The sequence below is a fragment of the Sorghum bicolor genome, chromosome 8 (assembly GCF_000003195.3).
Source record: "Sorghum bicolor cultivar BTx623 chromosome 8, Sorghum_bicolor_NCBIv3, whole genome shotgun sequence".
Lineage (NCBI taxonomy): Eukaryota > Viridiplantae > Streptophyta > Magnoliopsida > Poales > Poaceae > Sorghum > Sorghum bicolor.
In genome coordinates this window covers 20,860,889-20,882,106 of record NC_012877.2, presented here as the reverse complement: position 1 = coordinate 20,882,106, position 21,218 = coordinate 20,860,889, and the positions used below count along the sequence as shown (strand labels likewise).

General features: G+C 45.4%; 1 protein-coding gene across 1 annotated transcript; it reads right to left on the bottom strand.

Moving 5' to 3' along the window:
* LOC8155529 (protein ABHD17B) lies at positions 4,757 to 20,455 on the bottom strand. The gene is made up of 5 exons (XM_021445987.1): positions 20,015 to 20,455; positions 17,297 to 17,333; positions 16,970 to 17,206; positions 16,631 to 16,678; positions 4,757 to 5,543 (listed from the first exon to the last, which is right to left on the bottom strand). The coding sequence occupies exons 1-5, from the start codon at positions 20,314 to 20,316 to the stop codon at positions 5,064 to 5,066; spliced, it is 1,104 nt and encodes a 367-aa protein (XP_021301662.1). The 5' UTR covers positions 20,317 to 20,455; the 3' UTR covers positions 4,757 to 5,063.

Here is a 21,218-nt window from a genome sequence, read left to right as displayed (position 1 = left end):
TAGTACGACTATCTATCCTAAACATGATCACACCCGCTAAGGTGTCTTTATCACCAAAACCAAAACCCTAAGCAATACCTTTGCCTTGATCTCCATAGGATTTTGTTTTTATCTTTCTTCTTTCCATGTTAAGCACTTGATCACCATGTGGTCATCACCACCATCACAATGATCCATTAGCTTCACCACTTAGCATGTACCAACCTTATCTAATCTACACACACTTAGCATAGATGTTACTACTTTGGGTTTCATTAATTATCTAAAACCAAACCAGGGCTTTCATCGGTGAGGTCTTCGACTAAGCTAAGGGTACCATCATGCTCTACTCAATGTGTCAGTTCTATTGACCTAAGTCTCCCCGTGGTGGAGCCACCTGAGGGAGCTTGTCGCTGCCAATGGTGGCTCAGTGGAGCGGCATGGCCATGCGTCGGCGCGTTCATGCCGATAGAGCATGTGGCAAGGGATGCTATGGCTCTAGGAAGTCAGTGTAGAGCTTCCTAGGTAGGTCAAAGGGAAGGAGAAGGTGCCAGCGAGCTTGCTCACGTGCTGAGTGGAGCTCTGACGAGGGCTCAGCGGCGCTAAGCACCATCTCTAGCTCTGGTGAGCACGGGAGAGTGCTCAACTTGGGTGGTTAGAGCTTGCTCAGACCTAAGCTCCCTCAGCATTGAGCTCGCCAAGAATCGACCAAGGTGGCCCGATTTTGATGAGGTTGGGAGAAACGCAAAATGTGCCCTTACTACGGCATCTTTTTGCTGCCTCAGGGGTGGATGAGGGACAGGAGATGATGGTGGAGCTGTGCTGGTGGCTGGACGAGTGGAGGAGAAATAGTGAGCACACGCAAGGCTGCCGGAGTGAGCAAGGCGGAGGGAGGTCATGGCGGCATCTGCTTTCTAGCTTAGTGCGTGCAAGGGGGAGTGTGGAGACACCGAGGGAGGACAAGGCGATGCCGTGGACATCATGCAGCCCATGCCAGCCTGATGAGCGGGCCTGATGCTAATGTATGGTTGCCACTTGGTGGCCAGCTTCCGCTGCTGGTCGGCGACGATGGTCGAGCTGAAATGGCCATTAGGCCTATATCTAGTGACTGAAACACGATTTTGGGTGACATACTACTCCCAATCTGTTGAGAACTAGGTGATGGTGCAGTTGGCAGTCTTAGAGAACTAAGTGAGATCTCCAACTTTATGAATTGGAGCATGAGCTGGTTCAGCCTGGATTAAGAGATAGGGAGCCCCAAACTCATGATCAAGCAAACTATTTTCAACTTTCAGGTTTAGAAAATTTCTAAGTGTTGAAACAACACTCAAATCTGACTTGTGGGCCATATTTGAGCAATTTCTGCATCTTTTCATGAGATGACCCTAAAACAACTTTTGATCCTTATCAAATTTACTACAACTTTGCTTAGGGGTGCTTAGAAATGCAAATAATTTAAGCTACACCTTTTAAAAGGTCAAGCAAAAGGGGTCTAAAGGTCAACCTAGGTCAAACTATGACTTAGAAGCATAATTAGAGCTAATGACCAACATGAACATTGTTCCTAAGGACATCCTAAGCAAGGTTAGGTTGTTTAGGAAGATCATAGGAACACACTTGCATAAGTTACACATGAGCAACCACATATATGAGCAAAAACAAGCAAGATTAGCAAGATTAATCATGAAATGATGACACTCACATGGCATGATGCTTATGATATGAGATGATAATGCTTATAAACATGTTATGCAAGTGATTAGATGCAACCATAACACTGCAGGTGTTACAATATCCAGAGATGGTAAACATTGCATAAGTAGATATTTAATCTTAGGCAATAAGATATAAAAATTGAACCTATCATATTTTAAGCCAATGATTTTATGAACAACCGATTTCCTTTTATGTATGGATTGCAACCCATCATGGTTCGACTGCTAGACAAAGATAGGTCTAGTGAACATGTTATTAGTCTCATCTACCATTGTCCAAGTGGGGCATGAGGTAGAAGCATGCAGGTCGTAGCACTAGTGGGGCGGGAGGCATGTCCAGCACGAGTCCTGTAGGCCATAGCATAACAATAAGATCATAGGGCTAACATATCTTTGAATCCACCTCTATCTAACAACTTCACAATATGTGTTGTATTTATCAAAGCTCATGAGATAGGCTAAACAACCGATTCAGTATAGAATGCTGCCAAGGCCATGTTCAATCTAGAATGGGTCTACCAGCTAGTGTTCATCGCTCCATAGTGTATTATCATGGAGTGTTAAGTAGAATCACATAGACCGTGAACACCTAAACAGTGGGGTGTAAGGCAGAATAACACATGTTGTGACCAATGGAACTACTCTCATTAGCCGATAAACCTACCCAAGAACTAACATGCCCCTAACAGCACACTATACCAACCAAGATTGAACCAGAATTGCTAAAAGAGTCATAGCACATTGTTTAGGCTATAGATTGGATCTGTTTAAGCTAACAAACGACGGGCTAAAGCAAGATATAAAGCCGATCTATATCAATCTTGATCGAGCAAGGTGATATTGCTGGAATAATAAAAAATGTAAGCAACAAGCAACATCAGTAACTTAATGAATCTACCAAGATGTCAATCCTAGGTAGAGCCGATAACTAGCTCTCGATGAGATATAAGGAGTGGGGTGCGAGGCAGAATTGCACATGCCTTACTCTAGGTACGAGAACTGCTAACCTGATCCATCAAGCAGTGGGGTGTGAGGCAGAATCGCATAAGTCGTACATGACGAACCAAATCTACAATGATACTTAGGCAAGAGACGATCAGCCGATGACACCTAAGCATGCCACAGTACTTCGCCAAATTCTACAAGTACTCATACTCCTAAAAAGGGTGGCACTGAGGCCGGTTTGTTTGAGTGATTGTGATTGACCCTTTGGTACAATGACTTGGGGTTTATATTTATACCTGAGGGCCTAACATGACTCTAAGTCAAACACGAGTTGTTACAATAGTTTGGAAACTACATGAGAACTTGGACCCTACGTCGTGTCCCATTCTCTTTGTATACTTGCTATTTAGCTCTTGATCCAAAATTTGGCGCAAATAGTATGCTTGAACTATAATAAAATTTTCATACTTATTAGATCATGTATAACTTAGTTATATGTTTATTTGGGTTTGTGCTTGTAAATCTAAGCTTTATTTATAACTAAGTTATACATGATCCAATGAGTACCACCATAAAAATTTCACCATAGTTGGACCATAGGAGCTGCAGTTATGCATTATTCCAATTAATTACAGAAAAGCATAGATCTAAATTTATAGTAAAAACTTTATACTAAAGCATATCATATTATATATTCACTTGGCAGTTCCACGCACGTGGAGTCCAGCAAAATTAGATTTTCTAGTTTATGATTTTTTTCTATGATTTACAAAAATTATGTGGAAATAAATAAAAAAGAAAAGGCAAAACCACCGTCGCTCTAGCAAAACCACCGTCCAAAACCGCTTTGGAGGTTATTTGATCGGTTTTAAAAAGTTTAGCGAGTAGAAAATCCAGTTTTATAGTTTCGGGGTGAAGTAGTCTACCATTAGTAGTTTAAGGGTTATATAGTCTTTTTCCTTACTTGTGTCTAAGGACGTTATAAAGGCAAGTATATTGTTCACTCGGATGTGAATTTCCAAGCCAGTTGTCCACCCAGAACTGCACTTGGGAACCGTCTTTAGTTATAAGGGAGCCAAATCAAAGGAAATTACATTTGACCTTCATGACACTTCTCTAGAAATGTGAATCCCCACTTTTCTAATAAACTTGGGATAACTATTTTGAGTCAAAGTAATTATTCCTAATTATTTGCTACCAAATCTCATCCGTTATTTGTAGCTTGAACAACCATTTTGTTTAGGAGTGCAATATTCCTCAGTACCAAATCATGGATTCCTAACCCCATGTCCTTAGGCTAGCACAGTATGCTCTCCTTGGCAAGGTGATAATTCCTTTTTTTGTTGTCACTTTGCAAAAAAAAGGTTTGAAATAATCTATTAACATCTTAAACACCCCTCTTGGGATTGCAAAGAAAGATATCATATACACTGAAAGACTATTTAGAACTGAATAATCCTGGTTAATTTTTCCCGATCGATAGATGTTTTCCACTCTAGCTACTCAATTTCTTAAAACATTCTTCCACCTTATGTCAGTCTGTGTTCCTTAGCTTTTTAAAGTGAATTAGAACGCCTAGATATGTCCTAGCAAAGTTTCCATTTTTACATTCAAAAAGCTTGGTATATTTGTGCTCCTCCGCAAAGCTTGGTATATTTGTCCTCCTCCGCTTCTCTAAACTAACATATTTTGCTATTATGAAAATTCATTTTGAGACTAGATGCCTGCTCAAAAGCATAAAGTGATAGTTTCAAGTGTTGGACTTAGTCTAGACCATGTTACATAAAGAGTGGTGTCGTCTATCCACTAGATGGGGCAGCACACCACTTATCTGACCAGCTTCCTTTGCTCTCTTAATAAGTGTGACCAGCATATCAACAACAATAGGGCCTCTTTGTCGGTCCTTGTGTGCTTTATATTCATAGCTTCGTTTGATAAGTTAGTATAGGATTAGAACCTAGACTGCATAACTCTTTTATGCACCTAACAAAACCTCCATTGCACATCTAGATACATTGTTTTATTGAATTGGTTCTGACCACGTGTAAATTAGATACATTAGTTATAGGAGTAACACCTCCTTAGGCATCACAGTCCCTACCAGCCATACCCAAATGGAGCCAAGACCCATCAAAAGAGAAGTTCAAGTCAATGAAATACAAGAAAAGCATTGTTGCTACAAAGCATCAGATTATACACAATGCTGCCATGGACTACTCACCCCTAACAGAAGAGAGCAACAATTTCTTTGAATAACAACATACACTTCTCCCACCACACATAAGCCATTACATCTCTACACAAAGCCTCAAAGATGCTTCGCTCCTTTTGTGTCGGTGAATCAACTCTTATGCCACACCTGTAAAATCCCCCAAAACAACCGAACCCCATGTATAACCTGTATATCATGTAAAAAAAGGAAATTTAACTAGCCCAAATCCTGTCCAATCTGTCGACACTCTTCCGACCACAGTCCAGCTGCTCAATGTTCCTCTTTGGCCTCTCGAAGATGTCAACACTCCTCCTGGATTTCTCAAACTGATCAAATGATATCTTTAGCTTGTCTACCTTCTCGAAGTTGCTATATCTATGTTCCTTGTTTCTCGTCCTATCTCGAGTTGACCTTGATTTTTCACTTTGGTCCGTGCTCTTTCGCGAGGGTTCAAAGAAATCGATGCTCTTCCGTGACGGTTCAATCCGGTCCCCACTTTCCCTCCAGGCTTGCCTATGGGATGGCGATTTCTCTACTGTGTGGAAAAATTTCTTGAGGTGCTGGATGTATTCCGGGAAGAGCTCCAAATCACAGTGCTTCCCTCCCCTGAGCCATAAGGGCTCATATTTCTCTTTGCAAAGTTCCCAAAGTTGTTTACCATGTGACCAATCCACAACTTCATCAGCAGTTCCCTACAATTCAGCAAGAGCTATCAACAATAGTATTGAATCAAATAACATGCATAATTTGAACAAATTAAACCAAGAAATGTTTTAAGTTAATGTGAAAAAAAATGTTGCACTAAATTCGCCCACAATTAAATTGCACCACTCCATCAAGGGTAAATTACAATTTAATTCCCTGTAAAGTTCCCATATATTCCACATGCACAGCAGTGTCTGCAATTATTTGTGTGCTCCAGCAGACAAGCTCAGACCACATAAAGGTACTTGTGTGCTCCAGCAGACAAGCTCAGACCACATAAAGGTCATTACATATATTATTGAATGTATCATTCAAATGGCATGACTTGCAAGGGTCTGATGCAGTAGATTGCAACTGAAAAAAAAAACTGTGTGGCTATGTATATTAGGCATTATGACTTGTTTAACCAATTATTATGCTCCAAGCAACACCCACCGGGTTTCAAGATTACAGATCATGTGACTGAGAAAACACTCAGTGTAAACAGAACAAGATAGAACTATAGGAGGAAACGAGATACCAGACCTCGGTACTCGGTGTATGCTTATATATGCCGTATAGGCTTGAGGTACAAGTACAGATTGGTACACGGGATTAACCCGACTTGAAGCCTACTCCAAGTAATCTAGAGTTTACAATATTTACCAAAGATAATACAACTACCATATCTTCTAACACTCAATCTCAGCCACTTACAAGGTTGAGATTGACTCTAAACTCTTTCATCTTGACATTGCTGATCGGTTTCGTGAAGCCGTCTGCTATTTGATCATTCGAGCTGATGAAACGAATATCCAGAAGTTTTTGTGCTACCCTTTCTCTGACAATGTGAAAATCTATTTCAATATGCTTTGTCTGGGCATGAAATACTGGATTTTGAGAGTGATAGGTAGCACCAATGTTGTCACACCACAACCTTGCTACCTTTGAGTGAGGAATCTTCAACTCAGTGAGCAATTTTTGTACCCACATGACTTCAGCAGTGGCATTGGCCAAAGGCCAAGGGTGTCTATATGACACAATCCCAGGCTGATCCTTCTCATTAATCGAGAGAGGACTATTATAGTCCGATAACAAGACGCTAACCAACTCCTGACTCTAAACGCTAACAAACTCTTCTAACAAACCTCCTAGAGATACTAACCAACTTGACTAACTAGAGGTGACCACGAACACTCGCGCGCCGGCTGCTGGCGCATCTAGCTGGCGTTGTGCTCAGCCACTGGCATCCTCGTTTCTTCTCTTGTACACATTACCAACCATAACATCTCTCCTGTCCTTCGGAAACAGCTCGTCCTCGAGCTGGAATGAAGGGTAAGCTTCGCGGAACGCGGCCACCGGCTCCCAGGTGGCGTCCGAGGCCGACAGGTGTGCCCACTGAACGAGGATCTCCTAGTCCCCCTGACTGAGTGAGCGCAGCACCTGTTCCGGTTGAAGAAGGGGACGTCCGTGACGAAGAGGTGGCAGAGCTGGAACCGACGAGGGAGGTGTGTCTCGAGACGCCTTTAGGACCCCGACGTGAAAGACATCGTGAATCCTGGCGCCCTCTGGAAGCTCCAGGTGATAAGCCACCTCGCCCAGCCACTCCACCTTGAATGGACCTGCATACTTGGGGCCAAGCTTGCCCTTGCTGGCGGGCGCCAGCGACTGGTGGTGACGAAGAAGGCAGAGTAGAACCCAATCACCAACAGCAAACTCAAGCTGCCGATGCTTGGCGTCGTAGTATCGGCGCGCGTGTTCCTGGGCCTGCAGAAGACAAGCGCGCACGTCCGAGAGGAATTCGTCCCTGTTGGCGAGCAGCGAGTCCACGATGTCCGTCCGCGCACTGCCGGGGGCATAAGGCAGTAACTCTAGAGGTGGACGGCCGTACACTGTTAGATGTTTTGGGCCTTGGGCCAAATAATTCCAAATAAATCCCAAAGGCCCACTCATACATGCATATATATATGGAAAGGTGGGAGACTTTAGTCCCACCTTGCTACTTCAAGTGAAGTGAGGCCAACTTAAAAAGTTGAGCTATCTCCATCTTGTTGAAGCAATTGGGGAGAGGAAAAGGAAGAACCACACGCGCGCGCGCTCGCTCGCCTCGCCTCTCCTCGCCGGGCCGGGCCGGGCCGGGCCGGGCGGGGCGGAGCCAATGGGCGCGCATGCACGACATGCGCGTGAATGGTCCGGCGATTTCCCGCTTCAACCCTTGCGGGTGCGCGGCTTCCTTTTGCTACTTGAAAGTTTTGCATGCATGGAGGAGATTGCGCTGGCCTATTTGGTAAGCAATTATTTTTGTATTATGGCAAGTGCGTAAACGGCAGGTAAAGTTTCCATAATACGGTGATTGATTTCTTGCCTATTTGCTGCGTGCGACGCGAGTATAAATATGGGGCGAGACGTCGTCCTTTCCACCAGAGATTCATCTCTTCCTCGCCACACTACTGCGCTGCCGCCGTCTTCCCCATCCCGTCGCCGACGTGCCATCGGTGTCGGGAGAGCAGGCTCCGAAGCCTACGTCTCCTCGCATCCCTGCACGGGGTAGGGGGCGTATCAGGTTTTTGGGAAGCGCCGTCGCGACTACTCGCTGGACGTCTTCTTCCCACTACGCCCGATGTTCGCCGATCTCCGTCGACGGTCTTCTTCTTCTTCCTTCGCGCCGACAATCCCACTGTAAGGATGTCTATCCTTTGTGTGTTATTCGGTTTCATATCATTTCTGTTGATAGCACTAGATTCTGTGAACTTAATTCAAATCGTAGTGCTAGTTTCGATTCATATATCTGTGATACATGTTGTTAGCCTTTTCCTTGTTGTCGGAATTAATTTATGCATCGCTAAATTGCTTTTATTTCCAACAATCCAAAAACCTGATAGGCATTTAGCGATGACTAAGGGATATACTGATGCGATGAAACCGGAGAAGTTTTTTTTTTCTCGAACAGCGCAGGAGAACTGCGCGTCATTTCATTAAGGAAGAAAAAAGGTACAAAGGTCATAGAGACCCATACAAAGGTCATAGAGACCCAAACAACACACTCATCCCGCACAACTCACACACCCCCACACAAGGTACAACTGAAAACAAAATCGCCACTCAGAGGCCAAAACACGACCAAAACCTCTAGACCCTATGCCTCAGAAGGCAACCTAAGGACCAGCTCCTGGAGTTTGGATGCCCCCGCTGAGCACCAAATCCCTCCCTCCGAGCTAATGGCCCTAAGGACTTCTTGAACATTTGGCCTCATGTTGTCGAAGACACAAGTATTACGGTGCTTCCAGATCTCCCAGGCGACCAAAATAATCAAGGAATTGAGGCCTTTACGTGCTTCCTTGGGGACATCAGAAGTTGTTTTCTTCCACCACCCAGAGAAACGAGTCACCGTAGGTTGTGGAGCCAACTGCAGGAGCCCCAAGTGTTGGAAAACCAGAAACCAGACTTGTCGAGCAAAAACGCAGCCCACTAACAAATGATTTATTGTTTCTTCTTCTTGATCACAAAATGGACAAGCCTCAGGATGGGGAAGGTTCCTCTTTGCTAATCGATCAGCTGTCCAAACCCGGTTGTGGAACACCAACCAGATGAAAAACCTGCAGCGGGGAGGAGCCCAGGTTTTCCAGATCCTTCTCCAAGAACCAAACTTGATGGATCCAACAAAAAAGGCAGCATAGGCCGATTTGCTGCTATATGAGCCATCATGCGATAATTTCCATCTGAACTTATCTGGGGTGTCTGGATGCAGAACGAAACCCTCTACAAAATCCCAAATCTGGAAGTACTCAAGCATGACTTCTACTGTACGGGCTCCTTTAATATCCTGCACCCAACATCTATTATGCAGGGCTTGAGCCACAGTTCTTCTTTTGGTTGTTCGTTTAGGAACCGCCTTGAACAAATTAGGTGACAAATCAGCGATGGTATACCCATCCAGCCATCTGTCGGTCCAAAACAAAATTTTCTCACCATCTCCAACTATGGCATCAACAGCAGCATGAAAAAGAGCCCGGGCCTTAGGAGGGACAGCAATAGGAAGACCAGCCCAAGGCCTTGCCTCATCTGTTTTCTGAGCCCACAGCCACCGAATCTTAAGAGCGTAACCTAGGAGTTCCAGATTATGAATACCAAGCCCTCCATATTCAAGAGGTCTCTGTACCTTTTCCCAGGCTACTAGGCAATTCCCTCCATTGGCCTGCTGATGACCTTTCCAAAGAAAACCTCTACGTTTTTTGTCGATGGCCTTAATCACCCATTTTGGAAGGTCCAAGGCAATTAGGTGATAAATTGGAACAGCAGTCAGCACCACCTTAACCATCACTAACCGTCCCGCCCTATTCATCAACGAAGCCTTCCATCCAGGGAGGTAGTCTGCCACCCTATCCACCAAAGGTAGCAGCACCTCTTTAGTTGGCTTTCCGATTGAAAGTGGGAGGCCAAGATACGTGCAAGGGAAAGCCTTAATAGAACATGAGAGAGTGTTTGCCGTGAGAGCCAGCTCCTCATCTGAACAGTGAATGGGGGACACTGAGCTCTTGGCTAGGTTAGTTCTAAGGCCGGAGGCATGACCAAAGAAATCCAGGAGATGCTTAATGGCGATAAGATCCAAACTGTAGGGTCTCAAAAATATCACCGCATCGTCAGCATAGAAGGAGACCCGATGACGTGCTTGCTGGAGGACTAGAGGCTGCAACAAACCCACTGAGGTGGCATAATTAACCAAGGAATTCAGAACATCCATCACTAAAATAAACAACATTGGGGACAGAGGGTCTCCCTGCCTTAGACCACGGCGGTGGTAAATTGTGTCCCCAGGCTCTCCATTGACTAGGATCTGTGTCGAAGAAGTAGATAGGATTAAACAAATAAGATCCCGCCACCGCTGCCCAAACCCCACCTTGCGCAAGACCTCCAAAAGGAACGACCAAGAAACTGAATCAAACGCCTTGGAGATGTCCAATTTAAGCAGGATATGTGCCTCTTTCATCTTATGCAAGGATTTGACCATCTGTTGAACCAACATGAAATTGTCATGTATTCTTCTTCCCCGCACAAAGGCACTCTGGCTTGCAGAAACCAAAGAAGGCAAAAGAGGGGCAAGCCGGTTCACCAAGAGCTTAGTCACCAGTTTGGCAAAGCTGTGAATAAGACTTATAGGCCGAAAATCCTTAACTTCAGCCGCATCCGCTTTCTTAGGCAAAAGGGTAATGTAAGCTGAATTCAAGAGACGAAATTTGAAAACATGGCCTCACTGGATGGCGCCCAGCGCTAACAACACATCACTCTTAATAATAATCCAACAGGATTTATAAAACCTCCCTGTAAATCCATCCGGCCCTGGGGCCTTATCCAGGGGCATATTTTTTATAGTAGCCCACACTTCCTCCTCAGAAAAAGGAACATCCAGCTCAGATAAATCATGTTGCTGAATCTCCAAAACGTCAAGATCCAGAGTGTAATCTCTTTCTTCAGCCGTACCAAGAATGTTCTCATAGAAATCATCCACTGCCTTCTGCTTATCCTCTTGCGAGACGACCACCTGATTACCAACTTGGAGTTTAGAAATGAAGTTTTTATTTTTTCTGTACCTGGCCTGTTGGTGAAGAAAGCAGTATTGGCATCACCTTCCTGGATATACAGAATCCTGGAACGCAGCCGAGCAATGGTTCTTTCCAGAGAGGACAAACCGAGACAATGAAGTTTGAGTTTCTTTCTCAGCCATTCCTCATGATCAGAGAGCGCCCTAACATCTCTCTCAATTTCCAGACGATGAAGGATCTCCCTTGCTAATTCCAGCTGAGCTTTAATATTACCAACTTTCCGTTGCCCCCATTTCTGCAACCCCTTGCTGAGACGCTGCAGCTTAAAGAACAAGCGCTCAACAGCACAAGTAGACTGTACTGGAGCCTCCCAATTCTGTTTCACAGCATCCAGAAAACCAGGCATCTTGGTCAAGAAGCTCTCAAAATGAAACCTACGCTTGCCGGCAGTGCACACCTTCAGACCAAGGATGAGTGGGCAATGGTCGGAGACTCCAGCTGCTGTACTTTGCAGGACAGCATCCGGGAAAATGTTTTCCCAGTCACCACAGCAAAAAGCCCGGTCTAGTCATACCAAAGTTGGCGATCTCCTTTCATTGGACCAGGTATATTTACGACCCAGGAGCGGAATTTCTTTGAGATCATTGTCATTTAGAAATCGCCTGAATCTTCCCATCATTGCTCTGTCTAAATTGGGGTTATTTTTATCGGCAGCCTGATAAATCAAATTAAAATCTCCTCCCAACAGCCAAGGTCCATAGCATAGAGCCCTGACATTTCTCAGCTCCTGTAAAAACAGCACCTTCTCCTCATCACCTTGTGGCCCATAGACTCACTGGTGTGAATTTCAAGAGATGGTAGACGAGGGCCCAGTTGTGGCTCACGGCTATGGGCGTGTTTTGGGTCGTGGGTAATCCTCCCGCACTACCTCTCGGATCTGAGAAAGAGGTGCAGGAGTTTACTGCGGCTACGACGATTTTCGTCGGATGCGTTCTTAGCGTTCTCTCTGACCAGTTGTGTGATGTTTACATGAACATCAAAAGTGCTGCTGAACTGTGGGAGGCACTTGAACATAAGTTCGGTGCTACAGACGCTGGGCACGAGTTGTATGTGATGGAGAAGTACCACGACTTCAAAATGGTTGAAAATCGTTCAGTCGTGGAACAGGCTCATGAGTTCCAACTTATTGTGAGGGAACTTGAACAACTCGGACACGTCTTGCTAGACAAGTTTGTGGCTGGTGGTATAATTGCCAAGTTGCCTCCGTCATGGAGAAACTTCGCCACAGCTCTGAAACATAAAAGACAGAAGATCTCAGTTGAGGATCTGTTGGCTGGTCTTGATGTTGAAGAGAAGGCTCGGGCAAAGGATGCTCCACCAAAAGCCCTAGAACAGTCTAGTGCCAATGTGATGCAGCATGCTGGCAAGAACAAGCAGAGGGCTATTCAGACTACTCAGTTCAAGAAGAAGAAGATGAACATGGATGAAGTTGTGTGCTTCGTTTGCGGTGAGAATGGACACTTCGCCAAGAAATGCAAGAACCGCAAAGGCAGGAAGAATCAGCAGGGGCAGAAATCTGCCAACGTGACTATTGGTGATCCTAGCGGATCTGGATCGCACGAGGTTCAACCGTCATGATGGGGAACGGCTCGCATGCTTCTGTTCTTGGTGTTAATTCGGTCGATCTGAAGTTCACTTCGGGAAAGATCGTGCGGCTCAAGAACGTGCAGCATGTGCCCTCAATAAAGAAGAACCTCGTTAGTGGTTCCCTCTTGTGTCGAGATGGGTTCAAGCTGGTGTTTGAGTCAAAAAAAGTAGTCGTCTCGAGGTATGGCCAATTTATTGGCAAAGGCTACGAGAGCGGAGGCTTGTTCCGCTTTTCACTCTCCGATTTCTGTAATATAGTTGTGAACCATGTGTGCGATTCAAACAATTCAGTGGCTGATATATGGCATTCACGTTTGTGTCACATTAATTTTGGTTGTATGACCCGTTTATCCAGTATGAGTTTAATTCCGAACTTTTCTATTGTCAAAGGCTCTAAATGTCAAGCATGTGTGCAAGCGAAGCAACCTCGTAAGCCTCACAAGGCTGTAGACGAGAGGTGCACGACATTACTAGAGCTTATACATTCTGATATTTGTGAAATGAATGGTGTGTTGACAAAAGAAGGAAAAAGATACTTCATGACTTTAATTGATGATGCAACTAAATATTGCTATGTGTTTCTTCTAAAAACTAAAGATGAGGCGTTTGAATGTTTTAAGACTTATAAGGCTGAGGTAGAGAACCAATTAGAAAAGAAAATCAAGCGTGTTAGGTCTGATCGTGGTGGGGAGTATTTTTCCAATGAGTTTGATCTTTTCTGTGTGGAGAATGGAATAATTCATGAACGGACACCACCATATTCGCCCCAATCTAATGGGGTTGCCAAAAGAAAGAACCAGACGTTAATGGACTTGGTGAATGCCATGTTAGGAACATCCGGTATGGCTAAAGCATGGTGGGGGGAGGCTGTTTTAACAGCATGTCATGTTCTAAATAGAGTTCCAACTAAGAATAGTGAAGTTACTCCGTATGAAGGATGGAAAGGAAGGAAACCATCACTCCATTACTTCGTACGTGGGGCTGTTTGGCCATGGTCAGCGTACCAATTAATAAGAAACGCAAGCTTGGACTAAAGACCGTTGATTGTATCTTTTTGGGTTATGCGCACCATAGCACGGCTTATAAGTTCTTAGTGATAAAATCTAAAGCGCCTGATGTTTTAGTTGATACACTGTTGGAGTCACGGGATGTTACTTTCTTTGAGAATATTTTCCCGATGAATGTTGCTTATTCTTTACCGAGTTCGTCTAATGAATTTATTCCTGAGCCCACACCTGCGATAGAGCCATTTATAGACCCACTTGGTATTGAAGAGGATAGCAATGTTGTAGCAAGACCGGCGCGGAGAAGGGTGAGGTGCTAGCGCGGATAGTGCCTTGGCGCTGCATCTCCACGCACTAGCGCTCCAGCTCATCCTTCAGGAGTTGTGGGTAGCGGTATGGCCAGACCGTGACAGAATCCGTGCCCCCTTGAGGTGGATCTGGTGGTCGCACGGTCGAGACGGCGGCAGCCTAGTTGGCGGCGCAAAGACGTCGGCAAAAGAGTCCAGGAGCAAAATAGGGGACGACTCCTTGGTTGCAACTAGCGAGTGGAGACAGGTGGCCAAAAGGGGACACTGCACCAGCCGCGCCCACCGCTGCCAACAACACTCGGCGACCGTGGCGATGGAAAGCCATGCAGCGGCCCCCAAAGTCCCAGAGGATAGGACCGAGGGTACGCAGCCAAGCGACGCCGAGCACCTTATCGTAAGCTTCGAGGGGGATGGAATAGCAGACAATGTTGAAGTCGTCGTCCTCGATCTAGATGGGAACGCACCAGGCCAAACCACGACACACGACCTTCAGTGCGGATGCCCGTGATCGCAGACAAGGAGATCATCAGTTGGTCTGGGTCAAACGGTGCCGGCGGATCGGCCAATGCAGGCGCGTCGTTTGTCATCGTCGGCCTCCTCGACGGTGTAGTCTTGCGCCTCCAAATAGAAAAGGCAAGCGCACTTGTGGCCGCACACAGAGGGCTCATCACAATTGTAGCACAGACCCATCATGCGGCGCTCCGCCATCTCCTCCGGTGAAAGGCGTTTGAAGGTGCGCGTTGTGGAGGACAAGGCCACAGATGACCCGCCCGAACTTGCTGGTGCCGGAAAGTGGCCGGTCCACCCACTGCTCAGCGCACCGGACGCGGAGACGGGGCTAGAAGGAAAGGCGGCTGATGGGCGTTGCGGCGTTCATAGGCACAGGCCAAACGCATGGCGTGCTGAAGATCTTGAGGCTCGAGGAGATCCACGTCGATGCGGATGTGCTCCGGCAACCCACCGGTGAACAATCGTGCCTTCTGGAGCGTGGAGAGTTCGCCCGCGTACGTCGCACGGGCTTGGAACGCTTCCATTTAGCCCCACCGAGCCCCCAAACGGTAGGCGAGCCAGGTCACTGAGATGATTGATGTTGATGGCTGGCCCAAAACATTGCTGGGTATAGCGGCGGAGGTCAGGCCATGACGGCCGGCCATGGTAATGCTCTAAAACAAGGTACCATTGCTGGGCAACCCCCTTGAGATGGTACGATGCCATCCAGATCTTATCCACCTCGCGTGTGAGTTGGCAGCGGAAAAACTGCTCACACTTGTACACTTGTTCAGCCAACCCAGCGGATCCTCCGTGCCATCATAGGTCTCAAGGAGGTTTTGTGTTACTTGGGTACGACGGTGGACTCCCATGCCGGAGGGTACGGTTGGGACGGAGCCATGTGCGCGGAGGCCGCTGCGGCATGCTCAGCACAACCGATCCAAACGTCGGGATTGGCGATGGGGAGTGCAGAAAGTTAAGCAGGTGGATCGGGGCTCCTGTGGCCGACGTTGTTGGTGCATGCTGCGACTCCTGCGGCACTGTCGAGGACAGCAGCAAGGAGGGAGAGACGGAGGCAAAAGAGTCCCCCGTGGCTGGAGTGACGGCACGCCCCAAACCTAGGTAGCCCAAACTTCTGGTACGCCAAGAGGCCGTCGAGGATGGCGGACACCTGCAGCTACATCTCGTTGAACGCAGCGGCGAGAGCGGCGAGCGAGTCGGCGATGAAGGCGAGCGTGGGAGGTCCCGCGGGCGGGGTGGCGGGCAGGAGTGCAGTGGTCGTGGGGGTGAGCGGCAGTGATACGCCCGTCATGGGTACACCGGACGTTGACGAGCCGGTCGATGGCAGCACCGTTGCTGAGGAGGTCCTGGTCGTCGCCATGAAGTCACGTTGGGCCTTGCAACGGAGGGCGTACGGTGGCGAGTGTGGGAGGCGCGAGCGCTGGCGCAGGCGGCGAGTAGGCGCATGATCGATCTGATCTGGGCGCGAGAGGCAGAGGAGCAAGGTAGAAGACGTTGGGCGCCCAAGGGTGTCTATATGACACAATCCCAGACAGATCCTTCTCATTAATCGAGATAGGACTATTATAGTCCGATTACAGGACGCTAACCAACTCCTGACTCTAAACGCTAACAAACTCTTCTAACAAACCTAGAGATACTAACCAACTTGACTAACTAGAGTCCGTGGTGACCACGAACGCTCGCGCGCCGGCTGCTAGCGCTACTAGCTGGCGTCATGCTCAGCAACTGGCATCCTTGTTCCTTCTCTTGTACACAATTTACCAACCATAACAGAAATCATATTCACCAAAAGCTTAAAACTGTTGAGGAATGGTACACAATAAACTTAGATACTTCGGCACTTATGAGTAATCCAAATATCAGGTGGCAATGCAAGCTGATGCACAAGCTAACAACTTTATTCATGTAATCCGACTTTAAGGTTTTTTGTCTGCTTTTATAAAACATAATTGAAATAATTCTCATATAGCATAAAGAAACAATTGAGAAGTACACATACATGTGGAACACAACATCACACCTGGCTATGAGTTGTCAAATAAAATTTCAGAAAGAGAAAAAAGTAAAATGAAGATACACTTACATGTATAATGAGCACAGGACATGTAACTTGAGGGATTTTATCAATATTCTGGAAGCAAATGAACAACAGTGAACTGTCAGTATAATAGAGATATAGCAGGACAGGAGTTGTTGTATTTCAGGTTCCTGAATTTTTAGAAATTTTCAGGCAACAATCTTACACAAACACCTAGTATAACTAAAAGGATAACTCACAAGAGACAATTTACTTTTTTTCAATAGCCAAACAATGACAAAATTGCATGTTGCCAGAATAACAACAAAAAATCAGGCACCTATGATATAGAAGCGGATAAGATAACTCAATATTGAATGACACAATTAACAGAGGATAACAAACCTTGTAGATGTCAAACCAATATGTGCGCTTCACAGGATACATAACTCTCAGCCCTGATAATATAGGACTATGCAGGACAACAGCCCGCAGCTGAGGCAAACGACTGGCCAAATCTACAGTAGGCCCACTTCCAACAGATTGTCCATAAAGAATGATTTCTTCTTCCTTGGCACCAAAGTTCTCTATGAGGCACTTGTAAGCTGCCTCTATGTCAGCATAAGTATTGTGTTCACTGGGCTAAAATGGGACAGCACAAACACTTAGCAAAGTAGACACTTAGTTTCATTATGAAAAATAACATTGCTCATCTTCAAGACTTCAACATACCTTTCCTGATGATTGCCCATATCCTGAATAGTCATACCTGCGTAGTTTCAAAGTTACTATTAGCTTCTGATTACAGGAAAATCAAGTCACAAGTTGCATATGCTGTGTTGTTTACAAAGTAACATTTTTTCCTCAAACGCATTCTGCATTGTTTACAAAGTAAAACTTTTCCCCATCAAACGCACAGGAGAGCTGCATGTCATTCCATTAGAGAAGAATGAAGATTACAAACCCACACACATACACCTAGAGTGGCACTGTGGAACACTAAGTCATTTAAGATGTTTCCAATTTACCAAGCTACCACGATCAAACTGTTGAGCCTTTTCTTGTAAACCTTTCCTATAAGATTGGTCATGCAACACCACAATCTGGAGTCCCATGTCCAACTGCAGCCACATTCCCTGCAACCCAATTTTCTTGAAGATGACTAACCGCACTTGTCGACACACAAGAGACAAGCAAATGCTGAATTCATTGGCTTGACCACAGCAGGGACAGGATGCTAGCTGAGGCAAGGAAAGCCATGCTTGAAAATCTATCCATGGTCCAACATAGATTAAGCACAGCCAGAATGTGATGTCTATCACATATGATCATCATGCAAATAAAGTTATAGCCTGAGCTCCAGCTATGCGTAAATACTTTTATTTTCCTAACTTTATTTTATGCAAGCAAAAGAAACATGCATACAAGTTTGTCCGTCAACAACCTTTCAATTTTAGGAAGTCATTATAAGACTGTGTTCAAGTTCCTTTAGTATCTAGTGATAAATGAGATAAACAGAGGCACCAAACATTACTAAACATTTAGGACTTTACAGATCAATAATCATTCATCAATGAACTTCCCAGAAAGGAAATAATGACGTGCCACAGAACTATCTCAATGAGCAAGCAAGCACTACCAAGGCATAAGATGCCAAAACAAAACTCTATCAAGCAGTCCCACCCATAATGTAAAAGAATGTAGCTTTGACACTGCATAAATTAAATCTATTTTGAGCCCCATGAAGATGATGCAATAATGGAGACATATCCAGACAATGATTTGCCATGAAATTAGTATACGGGTCTCCATCATCCATATTGTGGTTATGTTATGGCAAGAAATCCTCTGGACAAGAAATGCAGTCTGAGATAAAGCATTTGAAATGTTTAATTAATATAAAAGGGATCAATTTAGCAATGACAAAACCTCTGTAGAGCACCATTGATTCTGAAAGTGCAGGGTAACAAGGACACAGCTGATAGCTTCTTTCATTCCTACCAAAAAGTGAAGGCCCAACCACTCAAAAGAATACACTATAAATCAACTTTGGCCCTTTTGCCCTATGACTGAATCACTGCCCAAATTTTATCCTTATAGAAACACAGCCAAGCACATCTAGAATGTCGATCATGTGCAAAGAGAACCCTGAATATACACCATTAATGCACCACACAGTAACCGATGAGCCAAGTCTACAAGAATGAGTTCATTTTCATTGACCACGAGAAATTACATCTATTTCATATCAAACAAACCATCAGTGATTTCCCTTGGATAGGATAAGTAAACTTCCTCATAAATACACAAGATCCACTGGTCAACCACAACAAGAATTGTGGAATGGAAGAGAAGTATCAGATTGCAGGCATCCTACACCACCGACCAAAAAAAAATCCTAAGAAAAAAAGTCGCTCCCTCGACCCAGAAAACAATGCAATTCTATCTAGCATAGTAACAAGTGATACCATTTCGACTTTGATCAAGTTTAGAAAAAAGAAAGCATCAATATTTTATACCAAATAAGTGTCATTGTATTCGTCATGGAATATATTTTCATAGAACACATGTTTGATGTCTTAAATAGTGATACAATTTTCTATAAATTTGGTCAAACTTTCAATAGTTGAGTATAGACAGAATTAGAACTAGATCTTACATCTTTTCAGGACGGATGTAGTAGTACATCGTAGTATAGCAGACATTTGAGAAAAGCTAACAAAGCAGAAACTAGTATGATCATATCAGTCCGACTGCCCTGCCCAAGATTTTTTTTTTTTCTCTCTTCTTCTTCTTCTTCAAGAAAAGCTGCAATACCAAACCCCAAAACAGCCAGGCAGGTTCTTTGCTGTGCAGAAGATTAAGCCCAGTAGCTCAACATTCCATGCTGTAAGTTTAGAAAAAAGAAATAGAAAGAAGACGAACTCCTTAAAAAATTCGTTTCCATCCCATATATCAGAAATCCCAAATACAGATTCCGAAATATAAAAGGTTCAGCAACTTCACTCACAAAGCAACCCAGAAATCGAGGCATCGAACCATTAGATATCACGTGATGTATATGTACGCGAAAGCAAGACCCAATCCTATTATGAACAAGGAAATGGATATTCCCACACTCAAAGAAGATCACGGGAAACAAACGGGGACAAAGCAAAGAAAAGTTAGGCAGGCATAAGGAAATCATGGAATTCCGCCCAAACTTAGTAAAAATCTGAACACACTAGGGAGAAAGAGGAAATAATTTGCCGTCAGAAGACAAGATTTCACACATCGACGGTGACAAATCGAGGAACGCCTGAGCCCAGGGCTCAGCCGCCAAGACACGCATATGCCCAAGAGCATCCACGGACCACGGGATCACACCAAACAGAAAAGGAGAAGCAAGCTACGCGAAGCTAATTACACTTGGAGGGAAAGCAATCAGGCGATAGGCGGGTCAATTCTCACCCGAGGATGTTAACGCGGAGGTTGAAGGACAGGTGCAGGAAGAGCTGGTAAAGGTGGCCCAGGTCAGCGGCGTTGCCGTGAGAATAGAGCACCGTGGACGCGGCGTCCGGGTGTCGTACATACATCGCCGCCAGCGTGTTCCCCTTGCGGGTGCGGAGGCGCAGCAACTCGACGTTCTCCCGGTGCGGCTGGCCGCTGAGCGTGGTGACCCCCGCACCAGCGTCCTCCACCAGCGCGTACGACGGCGGTGTCGGTGGGAAGAAGGCCATCTTCGCCGCCACACTCGAGGTCACCCCACCCATCCCGATCCGTCCCTCCTCGGTCTCTCGCTTATTCGCTCATTGAGCGTGGTGACTTTCTACCTAGATAGTCTGATAGGGAGGTAGCTGGCCAGCTTGCGAAAGCTTCTTGGCTCCCCACACCCACCCCCTTTTCGCGTGGTCGATGGTTTGGTACCCGCGACATGTGGAACGTTGTAGTGGGTGTTCCCCGTGCCGGGCTTCCTCCGATTTACACCTCCACTCTATTTCTCTCAATCTAGTAGAAACTAGATCTAATTCTACTCACATTGGATGCTAAGCTCTAAGTCTATTTAGAGGAGAGGTATTCCTTCGAGGGCTCCTCTCAACTCTATGATGAACTTGTGTCTCCTCCAGGGGCCAGGGGGTCTGCTTATATAGTCTCCTCAGGTGAACGTGGACCGTTGGAACAAACCGACATTAATTGAACGGTTATTCTTGATTCTTTACGTCGGTGGAGCGTAATCCCGAAAGAAAGTCCTGATTAGACTCCAAAGGGGGGCGGGCGCCCTGGGCCAGGCCTCGTTCTGCCTCCGCTTTGTTCTCGTGGCTTCTAGAGTCATCTAGATGGTAGAAAATTACGCAGTGCGTTAATATCTCTATGTAATCCCGACATGTGGGCCTTTCTTCTTATTTCCTGATAACCCCTGCAGAAACAGATAAACAACAAAACTCGTGGAATTCTGTCAGATCAAACCCTAATTCTAGGTGTTGTTTGCATATTGGTCCTTTCTCTTGTTTATTTGATAATTAAAATTGATACTTAACAACCGTCAACAAATACCCCCATACTTAGGCTTTTACTCGTCCTCGAGAAAAGGATGGTTAAGAAAAATATCTAGGGTTAAAACATTGTAAAGCATTCTCTTCATACCTGCAGGGTGTTATAAAAATTCACTGTATAC